We start from the raw sequence: 20,143 nt of genomic DNA on the forward strand, positions 1-20,143 counted from the left end.
CACAGTTGACCACACACATTCACCTTTGACCCTGAAGGCTAGAAGAGACACACCATTTGTACACACACACACACACACACACACACACACACACACACACACGCCACTGTTCCAGATGGAGGATATGGAGCAAGGAGAACAAATCAGTACCATGTAGCCAGACTGACTGGATACTCCAGGACCATGGAGCCTGACTGACTGGATACTCCAGGACCATGGAGCCTGACTGACTGGATACTCCAGGACCATGGAGCCTGACTGACTGGATACTCCAGGACCATGGAGCCTGACTGACTGGATACTCCAGGACCATGGAGCCTGACTGACTGCATACTCCAGGACCATGGAGCCTGACTGACTGGATACTCCAGGACCATGGAGCCTGAATGACTGGATACTCCAGGACCATGGAGCCTGACTGACTGGATACTCGGGGACCATGGAGCCTGACTTACTGGATACTCCAGGACCATGGAGCCTGACTGACTGGATACTCCAGGACCATGGAGCCTGACTGACTGGATACTCCAGGACCATGGAGCCTGACTGACTGGATACTCCAGGACCATGGAGCCTGACTGACTGCATACTCCAGGACCATGGAGCCTGACTGACTGGATACTCCAGGACCATGGAGCCTGAATGACTGGATACTCCAGGACCATGGAGCCTGACTGACTGCATACTCCAGGACCATGGAGCCTGACTGACTGGATACTCCAGGACCATGGAGCCTGACTGACTGGATACTCCAGGACCATGGAGCCTGACTGACTGGATACTCCAGGACCATGGAGCCTGACTGACTGGTTACTCCAGGACCATTGAGCCTGACTGACTGGATACTCCAGGACCATTGAGCCTGACTGACTGGATACTCCAGGACCATGGAGTCTGACTTACTGGATACTCCAGGACCATGGAGCCTGACTGACTGGATACTCCAGGACCATGGAGCCTGACTGACTGGATACTCCAGGACCATGGAGCCTGACTGACTGGTTACTCCAGGACCATGGAGCCTGACTGACTGGATACTCCAGGACCATGGAGCCTGACTGACTGGATACTCCAGGACCATGGAGCCTGACTGACTGGATACTCCAGGACCATGGAGCCTGACTGACTGGATACTCCAGGACCATGGAGCCTGACTGACTGGATACTCCAGTCTTAACATTGACTGCTATTCGCAGGAACATTGTTTACCTTTCTCCTGACAGCATTGTTCTGGCGATAATGACATCTGATAGAGAAAGTGGAGACTGATGGAATTACAGCAATCAAAGACAGAAACCGGAGAATCAAACACTCAGACACCTTTTTAAAATCAGGCTTCGGCTGTGGACAATCATGCCTATTCACTCAGACAAATTAGGACCCCCCAAGAGTACTCTACTGATAATTATAGTACGGTTTAAAAATCCACGCAAGTTCCCGACAGACACTTGAGATGTCAAGAAATAGAGAGGAGGAGAAGAGGAGGGGAGTATAACAGAGGAGGAGAAGAGGAGGCGGAGAAGAGGAGGAGAAGAGGAGGAGGAGAAGAGGAGGGGAGTATAACAGAGGAGGAGAAGAGGAGGCGGAGAAGAGGAGGAGAAGAGGAGGAGGAGAAGAGGAGGGGAGTATAACAGAGGAGGAGAAGAGGAGGAGAGTATAACAGAGGAGAAGAGGAGGGGAGTATAACAAAGGAGGAGAAGAAGAGGGGAGTATAACAGAGGAGAAGAGGAGGGGAGTATAACAAAGGAGGAGAAGAAGAGGGGAGTATAACAGAGGAGGAGAAGAGGAGGAGGAGAAGAGGAGGGGAAGAGGAGGAGAGTATAACAGAGGAGGAGAAGAGGAGGAGAAGAGGAGGAGGAGAAGAGGAGGGGAGTATAACAGAGGAGGAGAAGAGGAGGGGAGTATAACAGAGGAGGAGAAGAGGAGGAGGAGAAGAGGAGGGGAGTATAACAGAGGAGGAGGAGAAGAGGAGGGGAGTATAACAGAGGAGGAGAAGAGGAGGAGGAGAAGAGGAGGGGAGTATAACAGAGGAGGAGAAGAGGTGGAGGAGAAGAGGAGGGGAGTATAACAGAGGAGGAGAAGAGGAGGAGAGCATAACAGAGGAGGAGAAGAGGTGGAGGAGAAGAGGAGGGGAGTGTAACAGAGGAGAGACGAGGAGGGGAGTATAACCTCTCATGGCTAGGGGGCAGTATTTTCACGGCTGGATAAAAAATGTACCCGATTTAATCTGATTATTAGTCCTGCCCAGAAACTAGAATATGCATATAATTATTAGCTTTGGAGAGAAAACACTCCACAGTTTCTGAAACTGTTTGAATGGTGTCTGTGAGTATAACAGAACTCCTATGGCAGGCAAAAACCTGAGATGCTTCTGTTCAGGAAGTACCCTGTTTGAAAATTTCTTGCCCTTGTTGATTCTCTCTATCTATTACAAGGGATCTCTGCTGTTACGTGACACTTCGCACGTCTCCAATGAGGTCTCAGAGCCCGGGAAAAACAGGAATGACGTAATTCAAAGCCCTGGCTGAAGCACACGAGAGCAAAAGCTGAGTGGTCACTCAATGGACTAAGCCTTACGCTCGCGACCCGCCCCGCCCCCGGCTTTCGGTTTTTCCCTCAGTATACAGACAGGCAGATTCCCGGTCGGAATATTATCGCTTCTCTACAAGATAAATTGCATAAAAATTGGTTTTAAACAGCGGTTGACATGCTTCGAAGTACGGTAATGGAATATTTAGAATTTTTTTGTCAAATTCTGCGTCATGCTCGTGGCCGAGATTTAGCGTTGGGATAGTGTCTAGAACGCACGAACAAAACGTTGTTGATGGAACATAACGATGGATTATTTGGGACCAAACCTACATTTGTTATTGAAGTAGAAGTCCTGGCAGTGTATTCTGACGAAGAACAAGCAAGGTAAGAACATTTTTTTTATAGGAAATGTGATTTTGGTGGAGGCTGACCTAGGTGGGTGTCTAAATAGCTAGCCCTGTGATGCCGGGCTATGTACTTAGATTATTGCAAAATGTGCTTCATCCGAAAAGCTATTTTAAAATCGGACATATCGAGTGCATAGAGGAGTTCTGTATCTATAATTCTTAAAATAATTGTTATGCTTTTTGTGAACGTTTATCGTGAGTAATTTAGTAAATTCACCGGAGGTTTGCGGGGGTATGCTAGTTCTGAACGTCACATGCTAATGTAAAAAGCTGGTTTTTGATATAAATATGAACTTGATTGAACAAAACATGCATGTATTGTATAACATAATGTCCTAGGCGTGTCATCTGATGAAGATCATCAAAGGTTAGTGCTGCATTTAGCTGTGGTTTTGTTTTTTGTGACATTATATGCTAGCTTGAAAAATGGGTGTCTGATTATTTCTGGCTGGGTACTCTGCTGACATAATCTAATGTTTTGCTTTCGCTGTAAAGCCTTTTTGAAATCGGACAGTGTGGTTAGATAAAGGAGAGTCTTGTCTTTAAAATGCTGTAAAATAGTCATATGTTTGAAAAATTGAAGTTTTTGTATTTTTGAGGAATTTGTAATTCGCGCCACGCCTATCATTGGATATTGGAGCAGGTATTCCGCTAGCGGAACGTCTAGATGTTAGAGGTTAACAGAGGGTAAATGTTCAACACTGTAGGGGCTCTTTAACCTAACAGAGGGTAAAAGTTCTACACTGTAGGGGCTCTTTAACCTCTATGGGATGGGTGTTCGTAAACCGGGATGGTTGTTGCTAAGGTGCGCTAATGTGACTAGAATGACATTGTAAACAACAGCCAACTTTCCAGGACATAGACATGTCTTATATGGCCAGAAAACTTAAATTATTGTTAATCTTACTGTAGGGTCCAATTAACAGCAGATATTACAGTGAAAAAATACCATGCTATTGTTTGATGTCATGATAAAACAACTTTTATCACAGCATCTGGTTTGATACATTCCCCTCTGAAGGTAAATAATGTACTTACATTCAGTAATCTTGCTCAGAATTGTCATCCTGCAGGTCCCAGAGATAAAATGTAGCATAGCTTTGTTTGATAAAATCTATTTTTATGTTCAAATGTAGGAACTGGGGTCTACAGTTTGACCCCACTGCTGTCTCTGGTTCCACACCCACCCTGTCCAACCATCTAGATATCTGAAAACTATTGTATAAGCTAATGATCCATCATGTATGACATTTCTGGGAGAGTGTAAACTAAAAAAATGTATTACCATAACATTTTTGAATGTTCTTTATAGTTATGTACTTGAAAATGTATCAATTGACCAATTCGGCACATTTGGGCAAACTCCTTGCAGACTAGGTGTAATGTAATTCTTCACTGGATCAGTCTAAAACTTTGCACACAAACTGCTGCCATCGGGTGGCCAAAATCTAAATTACACCTAGACTCCAATCTGAAAGTATGGCCTTTCTCTTGCATTTCAAAGAAGATAGAAAAATATTTTTAAAACGCATGTTTTTTTCTTCGTATTATCTCTTACCAGATCTAATGTGTTATATTCTCATACATTAATTTCACATTTACAGAAACTTCAAGGTGTTTCCTTTGAAATGGTATCAATGATATGCATATGTTAACAAAAGCGTACGATCCTTATTAACAGACCATAAATATCAGACAACCCCTCTGCCCTTCCACTTGGTAAGCCTGCTCAGGATTCCACTGGCCTTCTCTAAAACCTTCAGCAGGTAACGTGGAACATAACGTAACTCAGCACTGATGCACACACACAGACAGACCTCACAGCCCCCACCTCCCAGGTCTAAGGGGACCCTTCCTGTAAATCCACTGTCAAGATGGAGCTAACAAGATGCTCATTCCTAGTCAATCAATCAATCAAATCAATCAATCAAATGTATTTATATAGCCCTTCTTGCATCAGCTGATGTCACAAAGTGCTGTACAGAAACTCTGCCTAAAACCCCAAACATCAAGCAATGCAGGTGTAGAAGCACGGTGCCTAGGAAAAACTCCCTAGAAAGTCCGGAACCTAGGAAGAAACCTAGAGAGGAACCAGACTATGAGGGGTGGCCAGTCCTCTTCTGGCTGTGCTGGGTGACGATTATAACAGAACATGGCCAAGATGTTCAAATGTTCATAGATGACCAGCAGGGTCAGATAATAATAATCACAGTGGTTGTATAGGGTGCAACAGGTCAGCACCTCAGGAGTAAATGTCAGTTGGCTTTTCATAGCCAATCATACAGAGTATCTCTACCGCTCCTGCTGTCTCTAGAGAGTTGAAAAACGCAGATATGGTACAAGGTATCACGTCAGGGTAAACAGGTCAGGGTTCCATAGACGCAGGCAGAATATTTGAAACTGGAGCAGCAGCACGACCAGGTGGACTGCACCTTTTAAAGGAAATTTTCCTGCGTTGGCAGAGACCGCATTCACAGTAAAACGCTGTAGATAGCAAGGAGACGGCTAGTCAGATGGCCAGACCCACATCCGCTTCAGAGTCATCTCCCTAGCAGATGTTAAAGGCATCCAACTATTCTAATCAGATCGTGCTTGTCCTCTATGCACCTTTTAAAGGAAATTTTCCTGTGTTGGCGGAGACCGCATTCACAGTAAAACGCTGTAGATAACAACAGTAGCTATTCCTAGAGTCCCTGTCTTTCCCTGAAGGAGAAGCTGCTAAACTCCAGTATATCCTCCAACCAAACCTAGCCCTCACTCTCACTTCCCTGGACAACAGATCCAAACATAGCCCTCACTTCCCTGGACAACAGATCCAAACCTAGCCCTCACTCTCACCTCCCTGGACAACAGATCCAAACCTAGCCCTCACGCTCACCTCCCTGGACAACAGATCCAAACCTAGCCCTCACTCTCACTTCCCTGGACAACAGATCCAAACCTAGCCCTCACTCTCACCTCCCTGGACAACAGATCCAAACCCTAGCCCTCACTCTCACCTCCCTGGACAACAGATCCAAACCTAGCCCTCACTCTCACCTCCCTGGACAACAGATCCAAACCTGGCCCTCACTCTCACCTCCCGGGACAACAGATCTAAACCTAGCCCTCACTCCCACACTCCTGGGCAACAGATCCAAACCTAGCCCTCACTTCCACCTCCCTGGTAAACTCACTGGATCCAAACTACGCCACAAAACCTCTCTGACCTGGACACACATATTCTGCTTCCTAGCAAAACAGTGTGTGTGTGTGTGTGTGTGTGTGTGTGTGTGTGTGTGTGTGTGTGTGTGTGTGTGTGTGTGTGTGTGTGTGTGTGTGTCTCTAACCTTTGAGGACCACCTCCAGTTCGTCTCGTAGGATGTCGAAGGTGCTGTATCGGGAGCTGGTCTCTGGGATGATGTTCTTCTTCAACCAGCCTCCACAGGCATACTGATAGAAGTTGTCGCACGGGTCCACATTGGCATCCATGTTCTCTATCAGACGAGACGCTGCACACAGACAAATACAGCTCATATTCTACCTGTGTGTGTGTGTGTGTGTGTGTGTGTGTGTGTGTGTGTGTGTGTGTGTGTGTGTGTGTGTGTGTGTGTGTGTGTGTGTGTGTGTGTGTGTGTGTGTGTGTGTGTGTATTTACCTGACTGAGTGCAGTCCGCCGTGGTGCAGACACCATCTAAAAAGGGGATAAGAACATAAATCAGCCTGGTTATTCATCAATGCCAATTTAAAGAATAATTATATATTTTTTTACAAACAAATCTCTATTTTTGATGTAATAGGCATGTTATAGAAGGTTCCAGATTCTTTGTTTGTGATTTCACTTGTTTTTCAAGTGACTCGAGCGATACCTCTCCGTCCAGTCTAGCAGCAGGCTACACAGAGAATGGAACAGCTGGAAAGGGAAAACAGCTCAAATCACACAAAATGGAATGGAATGTTACCGATGAAGTTCGGAATGACTAAATTTCAATGTACAACATCTAAAGACCCGTATCACTATACTGAGGAGACCCGTATCACTATATTGAGACCCGTATCACTATACTGAGACCCGTATCTCTATACTGAGACCCATATCACAATACTGACAGCGTTTCCCTTTCTAAAAGGGGTATTTGGGTGTTTTTGGAGCATTCATACAAGAGTCCCCGTACTGCACAATGAGGATGAGGAAGTCATTTTATTTGTCACATACACATGTTTAGCAGATGTTATTGCGGGTGTAGCAAAATGCTTGTGTTTCTAGCTCCAACAGCGCAGTAAAATCTAACAAGTAATATCTAACAATACACACAGTTGAAGTGGGTCTAGGGTGTCAGGTAAGGTAGAGACTCCTTGACTGGCTTCTCAAAGCACTTCATGATGACAGAAGTGAGTGCTACGGGGCGATAGTCATTTAGTTCAGTTACCTTTGCTTTTCTTGGGTACAGGAACAATGGTGGACATCTTGAAGCATGTGGGGACAACAGTAAACACTCCAGCCAGCTGGTCTGCATCTGGGCTGGCAGCCTTGTAAGGGTTAACAGACTTAAATGTCTTACTCACATCAGCAATGGAGAAGGAGAGCCCACAGAATTTGGTAACGGACCGCGTCTGCGGATCTATGTTATCCACAAAGCAGGTGAAGGTGTTTAGCTTGTCCAGAAGCAAGACGTCGGTGCCCGTGGCTGGTTTTCCCTTTGTAGTCCATGATTGTCTGTAGACCCTGCCCATATACATTGCGTGTCTGATACGTTGAATTGCGACTCCACTTTGTCTATATACTTGCTTGTTTGATTGCCTTATGGAGGGAAAAACAACACTGTTTGTATTCAGCCATATTCCCAGTCACCTTGCCATTGGTTAAATGTGATGGCTCGCGCTTTCAAGTTTTGTGCGAATGCTGCAATCTATCCATGGTTTCTGGTTAGGGTAGGTTTTAATAGTCACAGTGTAGGCGTGTATAGGCGTGTATATGGGAGGCGAAGTTAAGTGCAGGAGAGCGGAGTATAATAAACAGGCGCACTTTAACCTCTACGGGCTAGGGGGCAGTATTGAGAATTTTTTTTTTTAACTGCCTCCTACACCAACTCAGAAGCTAGAATATGCATATTATTGTTCAGGTTTGGATAGAAAACACCCTAAAGTTTCTAAAACTGTTTGAATGGTGTCTGTAAGTATAACAGAACTCCTATGGCAGGCAAAAACCTGAGAAGGTTTCATGCAGGAAGTACCCTGTCTGACAAGGTGTTGTTGTTCTTGCTTCTGTTTATTGAAGAGTCAGGATCTTAGCTGTAACGTGACAATTCCTAGGGCTCCAATAGGCTCTCAGAACCCGGGAAAAACCTGAACGATGACGAGGCAGCCTCAGTCTGAAACACCTACGTAACAGCCAGTTATACTGCCCCCTAGCCCCAACAAGTTAAACCCCTACAACTCATCCAGAACGCCGCAGCCCGTCTGGTGTTCAACCTTCCCAAGTTCTCTCACGTCACCCCGCTCCTCCGCTCTCTCCACTGGCTTCCAGTTGAAGCTCGCATCCGCTACAAGACCATGGTCCTTGCCTACGGAGCTGTGAGGGGAACGGCACCTCCGTACCTTCAGGCTCTGATCAGGCCCTACACCCAAACAAGGGCACCGCGTTCATCCACCTCTGGCCTGCTCGCCTCCCTACCTCTGAGGAAGCACAGTTCCCGCTCAGCCCAGTCAAAACTGTTCACTGCTCTGGCACCCCAATGGTGGAACAAGCTCCCTCACGACGCCAGGACAGCGGAGTCAATCACCACCTTCCGGAGACACCTGAAACCCCATGTCTTTAAGGAATACCCCCCCCCCCCCACACCTTAAAAGATTTAGATGCACTATTGTAAAGTGGTTGTTCCACTGGATATCATAAGGTGAATGCACCAATTTGTAAGTCGCTCTCATCTGCTAAATGACTTAAATGTATATGTAAATGTAAATGTGGCCCTCAGGATATGTGGTTTCCAGTTTGCATAAAGTCCAGTGAAGTTCTTTGAGGGCAGTCGTGGTATTGGCTTGAGGGGGAATATACACGGCTCTGACTATAACCGAAGAGAATTCTCTTGAGAGGTAATACAGTTCGCATTTTATTGTGAGGTATTCTAGGTTGGGTGAAGAAAAGGACTTGAGTTTCTGTATGTTATCACAATCACAACATGTGTACTTAATCATGAAACATACACCCCGCCCTTCTTCTTCCCGGAGAGATATGTATTCCTGTCTGTGCAATGAACTGAGAACCCAACTGGCTGAACAGACTCAGACCCGATAGAGCCATGTTTCCGTGAAACAGAATATGTTACAATTCCTGAGTTACTGCCACTCTGATACCCAATAGTTCTTCCCGGCTGTATGTATTAACACAAAAAATAATGTAATAATGTAAAAAAAAATCTAAAAAAAACACACAAAAAAAACACTGCAAAGTTTCCTAAAAGCTAGAAGCACGGCAGCCTTATACGTTGGCGCCATTTTAAGTTTCTCAAAAACAAGTCAAATCGCAAAAATAAGTGTTTGGACCATTCTATAACGTTACATTTAAAAAAAAAATTGATTTGGTTTGGTCAAAAAGCAAACTTCTCCTTTAAGCACTCTGAGTATATACTACATAATCTAGAATAAATTGAAGATGGATCACACTGTCATAATTTTTATTTATTTTTATTTTAGTTAACTTTGCAAGTCAGATAAGAACAAAAACTGCCTTGTTCAGGGGCAAAACGACGGATTTTTACCTTGTCAGATCGGGGATTCGATCTAGCAACCTTTCGGTTACTGGCCCAATGCTCTAATCACTAGGCTACCTGCTGCCCTCAAGATACTACAGGATGTTCATATGCACATCTCCATGAACTGACTGAAATGTTTGACTTGGTTGAATGAACATTTGGCTCCTGAGAGCACTTCATGGTTTACTTGTACGGATTGTTTGGCATAATCTATGTCCCCATCTATCTACCGAGCTCGTGCTGCTAGGTGACCTAAACTGGGACATGCTTAACACCCCGGCCATCCTACAATCTAAGCTTGATGCCTTCAATCTCACACAAATGATCAATGAACCCACCAGGTGCAACACCAAATCTGTAAATACGGGCACCCTCATAGATATCATCCTAACCAACTTGCCCACCAAATACACCTCTGCTGTTTTCAACCAAGATCTCAGCGATCACTGCCTCATTGCCTGCATCCGTAATGGGGCTGCGGTCAAACGACCACCCCTCATCACTGTCAAACGCTCTCTAAAACACTTCAGCGAGCAGGCCTTTCTAATCGACCTGGCACAGGTATCCTGAAGGATATTGACCTATTCCCGCCAGTAGAGGATGCATGGTTATTCTTTAAAAGTGCCTTCCTCACCATCTTAAATAAGCATGTCCAATTCAAAAAATGTGGAACCAGGAACAGATATAGCCCTTGGTTCACTCCAGACCTGACTGCCCTTGACCAGCACAACAACATCCTGTGGCGTACTGCATTAGCATCGAATAGCCCCCGTGATATGCAACTTTTCAGGGAAGTTAGGAACCAATATACACAGGCAGTTAGGAAAGCTGAGGCTAGCTTTTTCAAGCAGAAATCTGCATATTGTAGCAAAAACTCAAAAAGGTTCTGGGACACTGTAAAGCCCATGTAGAATAAGAGCACCTCCTCCCAGAGGCTAGGAAACACTGTCACCACAGATAAATCCACTATAAATGAGAATTTCAATAAGCATTTTTCTACGGCTGGCCATACTTACCACCTTTCTACCCCTACCCCGGTCAACAGCCCTGAACCCCCCACAGCAACTCGCGCAAGCCTGCCCCGTTTCTCCTTCACCCAAATCCAGATAGCTGATGTTCTGAAAGAGCTGCAAAATCTGGACCCCTACAAATCAGCCGGACTAAACAATCTGGACCCTCTCTTTCTAAAATTATCTGACGAAATTGTTGCAACCCCTATTACTAGCCTGTTCAACCTCTCTTTCGTATCATCTGAGATTCCGTGGTCATCCTCCTCTTCAAAGGGGGAGACAATCTAGACCCAAACTGCTACAGACCTATATCTATCCTACCCTTCCTTTCTAAGGTCTTCGAAAGCCAAGTTAACAAACAGATTACGACCATTTCGAATCCCACCGCACCTTCTCCGCTATGCAATCTCGTTTCAGAGCTGGTCATGGGTGCACCTCAGCCACGCTCAAGGTCCTAAACGACATCATAACCACCATCGATAAGAGACATTACTGTGCGGCCGTATTCATCGACCTGGCCAAGGCTTTCGACTCTGTCAATCACCACATTCTTATCGGCAGACTCGACAGCCTTGGTTTCTCAAATGATTGCCTCGCCTGGTTCACCAACTACTTCTCTGATAGAGTTCAGTTTGTCAAATCGGAGGGCCTGTTGTCCGGACCTCTGGCAGTCTCTATGGGTGTGCCACAGGGTTCAATTCTCGGGCCAACTCTCTTCTCTGTATACATCAATGATGTCGCTCTTGCTGCTGGTGATTCTCTGATCCACCTCTACGCAGACAACACCATTCTGTCTACCTCTGGCCCCTCTTTGGACACTGTGTTAACTAACCTCCAGACGAGCTTCAATGACATACAACTCTCCTTCCGTGGCCTCCAACTGCTCTTAAATGCAAGTAAAACTAAATGCATGCTCTTCAACCGATTGCTGCCCGCACCTGCCCACCCGTCCAGCATCACTATTCTGAACTGTTCTGACTCTGTGGACAACTACAAATACCTAGGTGTCTGGTTAGACAGTAAACTCTCCTTCCAGTTTCACATTAAACAATTCTAATCCAAAATTAAATCTAGAATCGGCTGCCTACATACCCTCGTAAACATACCCTCGTAAAACTGACCATCCTACCGATCCTTGAATTCGGCGATGTCATTTACAAAATAGCCTCCAGCCTTCACCAAAGCCCCATATACTACCCACCACTGCGACCTGTATGCTCTCATTGGCTGGCCCTCGCTTCATACTCATCGCCATACCCACTGGCTCCAGGTCATCTACAAGCCTCTGCTAGGTAAAGCCCCGCCTTATCTCAGCTCACTGGTCACCATAGCAGCACCCACCCATAGCACGCGCTCCAGCAGGTATATCTCACTGGTCACCCCCAAAGCCAACTCTTCCTTTGGCCGCCTCTCCTTCCAGTTCTCTGCCTCCAATGACTGGAACGAACTGCAAAAATCACTGAAGCTGGAGACTCATATCTCCCTCACTAGCTTTAAGCACCAGCGGTCAGAGCAGCTCACAGATCACTGCACCTATACATAGCCCATCTGTAAATAGCCCATCCAACTACCTCATCCCCATACTGTATTTATGTATTTATCTTGCTCCTTTGCACCCCAGTATCTCTACTTGCACATTCATCTCCTGCACATCTACCATTCCAGTGTTTAATTGCAAAATTGTAATTACTTAGCCCCCATGGCCTATTTATTGCCTTACCTCCCTTATCCTACCTCATTTGCACACACTATATATAGACTTTTTCTACTGTATTATTGATTGTATGTTTGTTTATTCCATGTGTAACTCTGTGTTGTTGTATGTGTCGAACTTCTTTGCTTTATCTTGGCCAGGACCCAGTTGTAAATGAGAACTTGTTCTCAACTAGCCTACCTGGTTAAATAAAGGTTAAATAAATACAAATAAAAAAAATAATTGTTGATCTCCCAAGTTTGGGAGACCCTGCAATAGATGATATTCACACAGTAACAACTAACGGATAAACAAGAAACACATCCTTCTCAATCGCTTCATCCCTTCCCATATCTCTAGACCTCATCTCTTTCATTTTCTCTGCTAGTATGCTAATGTTGATCATGATTATCAATTCAAATTTAACACAAATAAGTAGATGTTTTGAACATGAATGCAATGTTGGGCGGGCTCCAGACTTGGGGGTAAATATTTACTCTTTCAGGCTGTTTTCTGTCAGACTCAATTCAGATATATATTTTTTCCACTAATTGGTCTTTTGACTAATCAGCTCTGAAAAAGATCTGATGTGAAAAGATGTGCTGTGATTAATCAAATGACCAATAATTGTAACAATATCAGAATTGGGCTGCCTGTGTAAAAGGTTAGTGCTATCTACGTTCCTTTGGACATCCCTAACCTAAAGCCTAACCTTAATCCTTACCCTAACTATTTTAAATTTCAACTTCAATGGGGCAGAGACGTCCCAAGGAGCCCTGATAGAAAGGTCCCTATGTAAACGCAACAATTTTGTGGCTAATTTCTGTTTTAAATGCTACACTATGAAACCACACACTGTTGAATCATTTCCACAGTGAAGGACTAGGCCTGTTACACTATGAAACCACACACTGTTGAATCATTTCCACAGTGAAGGACTAGGCCTGTTACACTATGAAACCACACACTGTTGAATCATTCCCACAGTGCAGGACTAGGCCTGTTACACTATGAAACCACACACTGTTGAATCATTCCCACAGTGCAGGACTAGGCCTGTTACACTATGAAACCACACACTGTTGCAGAGACTTTTCTTACCGGCTGCAATTGATTTGGTGAAAACGATGTGTGTGGAGGCAGAGGCACAGAAACTCACATCAAAACCTTTGTCAGAAAACACTGTTAAACAAAGAATGTATGCTCTCGCTAGCAATCAAGAGGAAACTCTGACTGAATGACTCAAAAACTCCCCAGTTTGTGCTCTCCAAATTGACTTATATATATATATGAGGGCCGAGATTCCCATGCATTGACTTTTGTTCGCTACATGTCGGGGGATGATATTCACAAGGACAAATTCTTCTGTCTCATGATTCCCGAGCATGGAGCGGCACAGGGGATGTTCAGTGTGCTGCATGGCTATATTATAAAAACAGATTCCATACGGGGTCGAATGGTGGGCTTCTGCACAGATGGGGCTCCATCTATGGCGGGATGGCGAGCAGGCCTCTACACTCTAGTTATGCCTCCCTCTGCCATATGGATACATTGTATGATACACCCACTGAGCAAAAATGGATACACCGAGAGCAACTGGCGGCAAAAGAGCTGAGAGCAGAACTCAGAGATATACTGCAGCAGGTAACTTTGATTGTAAAGTAAATCGCACACACGCCTGTTCACAAAACTATGTGGAGATATGGGATCAGAGCATGACAATGTTCTATTTCACACCGAGGCTTGGTGGTTATCGAGGGGGAGTGGTGGAAAGACGTTTTGCATTGAGAGAGGAACTGTTATCATTCACAATGGATGTGTTAAAAAATGTGTCTCCTTGCCTGTGTAACAGACATATTTGGTAAACCAAATGAACCGAACGCAAGCATGCAGAGAAAATCCAAAAACATTCTATAGATGAGTGACCTAATCAGTGGATTCAGATCAGAGGAAAGAATTCTTATTGGAGTCTTTGCCCCCCATCCCACGGCTGTGCGTGTTTCTAACAGAACACAGGATCTGTGTCCCACATGAGTGATGACTGCTCACCTCTGATGGGTTCTGAGTTCTAAACTTGAAAATATGAAGTATCCTTAACCATATCACTGAGGGAGAGAGGGGAATGTAGAACGTTTACATTCTGTCAGAATATGTTATTGTTGGACATCAGGGATACTATGAGTGAGGAATTTTGTCAGGTCAGATTAAATGAGGAAGAACAGATATCACTAAGGTTCTGGATAGTGTCGTGTCTTTACTATCGATTAAATGATATGACATGCTATTTTATAAAATCAATTCTCTGTAATTTATATTACCTGATTAAACTAATCATGTAAATGTAATTAACGAGGAAGTCGGGGCACCACGGAAGAATGTTTATAGAGCTGTTGTCTTCCGAATAAACTCTTAAAGACCTGGTAATCTTTTACATCAATAGCAGTCAGTTATTATTATTGTCACCTTATTTCAGTCTCATCTGAACGTCGTACAATTATTGGGTATCTTCATGAACCCTGGCTAACAAGTTGAATTAGCAATACAAAAATTGGTTTAATTATTTCTTTACTAAACACCTAAATAATCACACAGAATTACATATACACAGGATGGATCAGACATTGATTACTAATTATGTCATAAAAGAAAACGGCCCTAGCGGACAAAACCGATATGACGACTGGTTACACAAAGAAAGAGGGTTGGGTTTGAATGAAAGCGCGGGAAGACTGAGGAACAAAAGGATTGGGTCTCTATCGGACCTCATGAAGCTATGCTATCATAAATACAGAATCTTATGCATTCTAAATAACCTCCCATTCGGAAAAGGAAAATGCAATAAATATATTTACTCTGAGCTGCGCTTTGATAGATTAGTCGAAGATGGAAGGCTGGGTTGCCCAGCAGAGATCTCCCTTGTCCTTTGAAGTATATTTCTGGGCGGATACATTGTAGTCGGTCGCCGTGTGGTAGAACGGATACGATGTAGTGCCCTGTCGTTCTGAAGAGATTGTCCGTCCTTTCCTAGGCCACGCACGTTTACAGCTGCTGCTGATAACTCGATGTCTAGGATGTATCACTTCTTTAGTGAATAAGAGTTCAAAGTTCATACCAAGTTGCCATACTACAAGCTCATGCTATATTCTGGCTGGTATTGTCGAAATTCATCCTTCCAGCTTGGCGATCGTCACCTCCACATTGAAATTAGCCATTTTAAACGTATGGACAGCAGTCCTCACGTCAATGGGAACACAATGTTAATTTTGTTAGGTTGTAGTAATTCAACCATTCGCAACCAAAGCTCATGCTGAGGTTGGTTTAGTTCGCCGTGAATTGGGTCACGGGGGCTCTTATAGAAATGTAGAAAAGGGGTTGGTTCATCATTTCCAACCAATGCCTATTCACATGGGTGTGGCCACTGAGTCAGCATATTTTACTTATGAAAACAATTCTCTCACTCTAAAAACTAAAATTACATTTCATTTTTTCACAAATAGCTTCATATATAAACTTTTAAATTGCACAACAATTCCATGTGAATCTGAACTAGAATGTGTAGACTTTCCCAGATACAGTTTATGTCGTCCGATCATCAGTAATAATGTCTCAGACGACAACTGATCTGACATCATATTCTTAAGAACCAACGGATACTTTCAACTGGTTGGATTACCGAAATATTGTTTAGTTCCCAACGTTTTGATGTTACCATACTCTCTCTATGTTAACAAAGGGCTTTCCAAGAGTCCATTCTGTAGAGTAGAGAGAGAAAAGGGGGGAAAGGTATTTATGGGGGTCATAAACCTCACCAACAGGGCAACGTCATGACAATAGCAACAGAGGTGTATTGGCTGTTCAGATGTGTAAGGAGGGGCTCAGAGAAAGTGTTAAATATCAGTGCTTGTGTGAATATGTTCTTTGTCTTATGTAGCTGTATGACCCAGTGGGTGAAGAAACTTGGTTTGAGCTTTACTATGCGTCCATGAGTTTCTTACTCTGTTTATTTAGCACCTCCAACGCTTGGAAGAGCACCTTGGGACCTACTTCCCCATCCGTTTGACTGTGATCCTGGCTCAGCTGATATGCTGGTAAGTGAAACCAAACGGCCGATGGAGCTATCATGTGACTGAATGCTGCAGACAGCGCATTCACAGCTGACTTGGTTTGGTTTCTGACTCAAAGGGAATATCCTGCCAAAAGCTGGGATCTTGTTTTGAATGGTCATCCCACTCGGGAACTCTGACCTCTTTCTAGAGCTCCGAGTTTCTGACCTGAAGATCACTGATGTCATGATTTGACCTCGTATTTTTCAGAGTTCCCAGTTGTCTTGAAAGCACCATAAAACTCATGGTACCCGTCGCCAGCTCGAGAGGCAAAACACACACACACACACACACAAACAGTGACACACACACACAGTGACACACACACACACACACACTGTGACACACACCCAGTGACACACATACACACTGTGACACACACACACACAAACAGAGGGGTGCGGAGGCTCCTGTGGCAAACTAGCTCCCTGTTGCATCCTGCCTGCTGTGACTCTTTAGAAATCTATCCACTATACTTGGCAGGGAAAATGGTTTTTCAGGACTTCTGGTGGTAGAAATGTACACAATTGTTACCTGGAGGAAAATGGGGGAGGGTCATGCTTTTTAATTTCAGTATGGGAGTGGGTTTAGTGGGTTTTTATTTAGTCCAGAGGGTAATGTAATTTGTAATTGATTAACAAACCTAACGCAACGTAAATCCTCATCTGCACTTTATATCACTCCAGTGTAAATTGCTAAATTGTAATTACTTTGCCACTATTGGCCTATTTATTGCCTTACCTCCTTACTTCATTTGCACACACTGTATACAGATTTTTCTATTGTGCACGTTATTGTGCACTATTGTGCACGTTTGTTTATTCCATCTGTAACTCTGTGTTGTTGTTTTTGTTGCACTGCTTTGCTTTATCTTGGCCAGGTCGCAGTTGTAAATGAGAACTTGTTCTCAAATAAAATCAAATGTTATTGGTCACATACACGTGGTTAGCAGATGTTAATGCGAGTGTAGCGAAATGCTTGTGCTTCTAGTTCCGACCATGCAGTAATATCTAACAAGTAATCTAACAATTCCACAACAACTACCTAATACACACAAGTGTAAGGAATGAATACGAATACGTACATATAAATATAAACTGGCCTGCCTGGTTAAATAATGGTGAATTAAAAATATATATATATTAAAAAAATCTAAAAAGGTATAGGTTCGGGGGTGTCAGAAATATTGAAGCTATTTTCGCAACCAAAAATGTTCATTGCAGTGCTGGTGATGGCGCGAAAGTGCTGGGTTTTGATGAATTAACCAGTTGTGGGTGTGTCGAGGCTTGGCCCCGAACTGGCCAATCAGAACTTGCTCCATGACTAAATATGTGGTTGCTTCAAGTTGGGTATTTTCGGTCTTATATGTACTGCTTTGGAATCAACTCCAATTCCAATGATAGTCCATTATAGTTTGTTAAAGAACTAACAGAAACCAAATATCAAAATGTAGACCCATCCCATGTATGCTATGTTAACTTGAACCTGTTTGCAGTCAACATTGTTCTAAGTAATTGCATGGCTTCCACGTTGAAATATATAGACATCATTCACACTGATATAGGGGCTATGCCTGCTGTTAATTGCAATATGGCTGAGCATGGACATGCCAAACGTTGTCAATAAGCAAGATACAATTCAATATTGATAAGGCCTAAAAAGAGTAAATAACTATCATCAAATTCTAAACAAAACGAAATAATAACTGATTTGATTTACACACATCCACATTTTTCACAGTAGCAGAACAAAGATGCAATATAAAGAGAAGGGGAGAATGTCCACTCACCGTTTATACTGCTCCCAAATATTATGTGTTATATGCATATTGCAATCATCTTTCAGATAGCATTCTCACTTCTCCAGAAGTTGCATTGCATACGCGTCATGGACGTTCTCACCAATCAAACCAGAACAGTGTGAATCATAATAATACGTTTGGTTTTAATAAAATTCTATGACAAAGACATGCAATCTGTCAGTTTTTTTTTCAACAACAACAATAAATACATGTAAAATGTAATGATATCATAATATCGTCAGGATTAAAAAAAAATTGCTGTTGAACTAGCCCTGACCTCGGGTAAGGGTAGCCTATGGAGGGATTTGGGTTTAAAAAATGTGAAACTGGAAAGAAGCAATTTTTTTACGAAAATAACTTCTAAATACAGGTTTACCGGTATTCGCCAAGGTTCTCATCTCTGGCTTCATGATGACACATGTAGCCTACATCATGAAGGGTGTATTACCGGCATCCAAATAATGGCTAAAAGCTACAATACATAGATAAAAAGGGAATGTCAGCTCACGGTTTTGCTCCTCTCAAACTTGATCTTTTAATAAAGCTTCCCCATCTGGCAGTATGATGGACAAATCTGGGTTTGGAGGATGCCAGGAGAACGCTACCTGCCTGAATGCATAGTGCCAAGTGTAAAGTTTGGTGGAGGAGGAATAATGGTCTGGGGCTGTTTTTCATGGTTCGGGCCCATTAGTTCCAATGAATGGAAATCTTATCGCTACAGCATACAACAATATTCTAGACGATTCTGTGCTTCCAACTTTGTGGCAACAGTTTGGGGAAGGCCCTGTCCTATTTCAGCATGACAATTCACCCAACATCAGTGTCCGACCTCAGTAATGCTGACTGGTACTGCAGCAAAGGGGGGACCAACTCCATATTAAAGCCTATGATTTTGGAGTGAGATGTTCGACAAGCAGATGTCCACATACTTTTGGTCATATAGTTTATTTCATCTAACATAACCAGGAAATGCATGATTGATATTTTGATGAGCAAGCTGTCAAAGAATTATCAGATGTGTTTTTGGCTCTTCAGAGAATTTACCGCCATCTTTGTGCATATTGACTTATAGCCTATATTATAATATTAGTGGGAACTCAAAACACTTAGCTTGATTGCTAACTCTAAATATGATATCATTGCTTTACAGCCATGTTGGCTAATTGATTAATGTATCAGTAAATGTAGGCTAATGTCCTACAAAAACGTTGCAGTGCAAGGCTACCTATTCACTGCAAACGGTGCACTTTGCTCCGCTCCACAGGTGCATCAAAACCATGCTAGGCTACAGACATGCTAGGCCACAGACATGCTAGGCCACAGACATGCTAGGCCACAGACATGCTAGGCTACAGACATGCTATGCCACAGACATGCTAGGGCTAGGCCACAGACATGCAAGACCACAGACATGCTAGACTACAGACATGCCAGGCTACAGACATGCTAGGCTACAGACATGCAGACTACAGCCTACAGAACAACTGTAGATGCATTTGAAAACTGTCTTTTTCCTGCAATTGCATTTGAGCAAAGGTCATATGCTTGTGTTTCTCATAATGCATCTCTCCTTCCTCTGTGACCACAGTGGGGAGAGGGAGTGAGAGTGGCTCGCTCACACAGCAGCAGACAGTGAAACAGGGACAAGCAGATACTTTCATAGCAGGAATCAACATAATGAATAGGCTATTACTGTTGACCAAATAATGGTTCTAGAACATTCTACTGGAACATTGTGTAGAAATAATTATCCAAATTCGCAAAAACTCTTCAATAAGAAGGCAACGTCGGTGTCTGTCATTTTCGGATTATCAGAGACTTGTCAGAACCTGGCTTTGGGATGCAGGGGGGAAAGTGGGGGTGTAG

At 43.6% G+C, this 20,143-nt stretch overlaps 1 protein-coding gene across 2 annotated transcripts in view; it reads right to left on the minus strand.

The window, feature by feature from the left end:
- Positions 1-20,143, minus strand: part of LOC115206649 (neprilysin-like) — a 79,555-nt gene that overhangs the window by 48,725 nt on the left and 10,687 nt on the right. For both annotated transcript variants that reach the window (XM_029773822.1, XM_029773821.1), the window contains exons 3-4: positions 6,577-6,612; positions 6,269-6,430 (exon numbers count right to left, since the gene is read on the minus strand). In XM_029773822.1, the coding sequence (XP_029629682.1) occupies positions 6,269-6,430; positions 6,577-6,612 (198 nt within the window). The remainder of the gene's footprint in view (positions 1-6,268; positions 6,431-6,576; positions 6,613-20,143) is intronic.

The sequence above is a fragment of the Salmo trutta genome, chromosome 13 (assembly GCF_901001165.1).
Source record: "Salmo trutta chromosome 13, fSalTru1.1, whole genome shotgun sequence".
NCBI lineage: Eukaryota > Metazoa > Chordata > Actinopteri > Salmoniformes > Salmonidae > Salmo > Salmo trutta.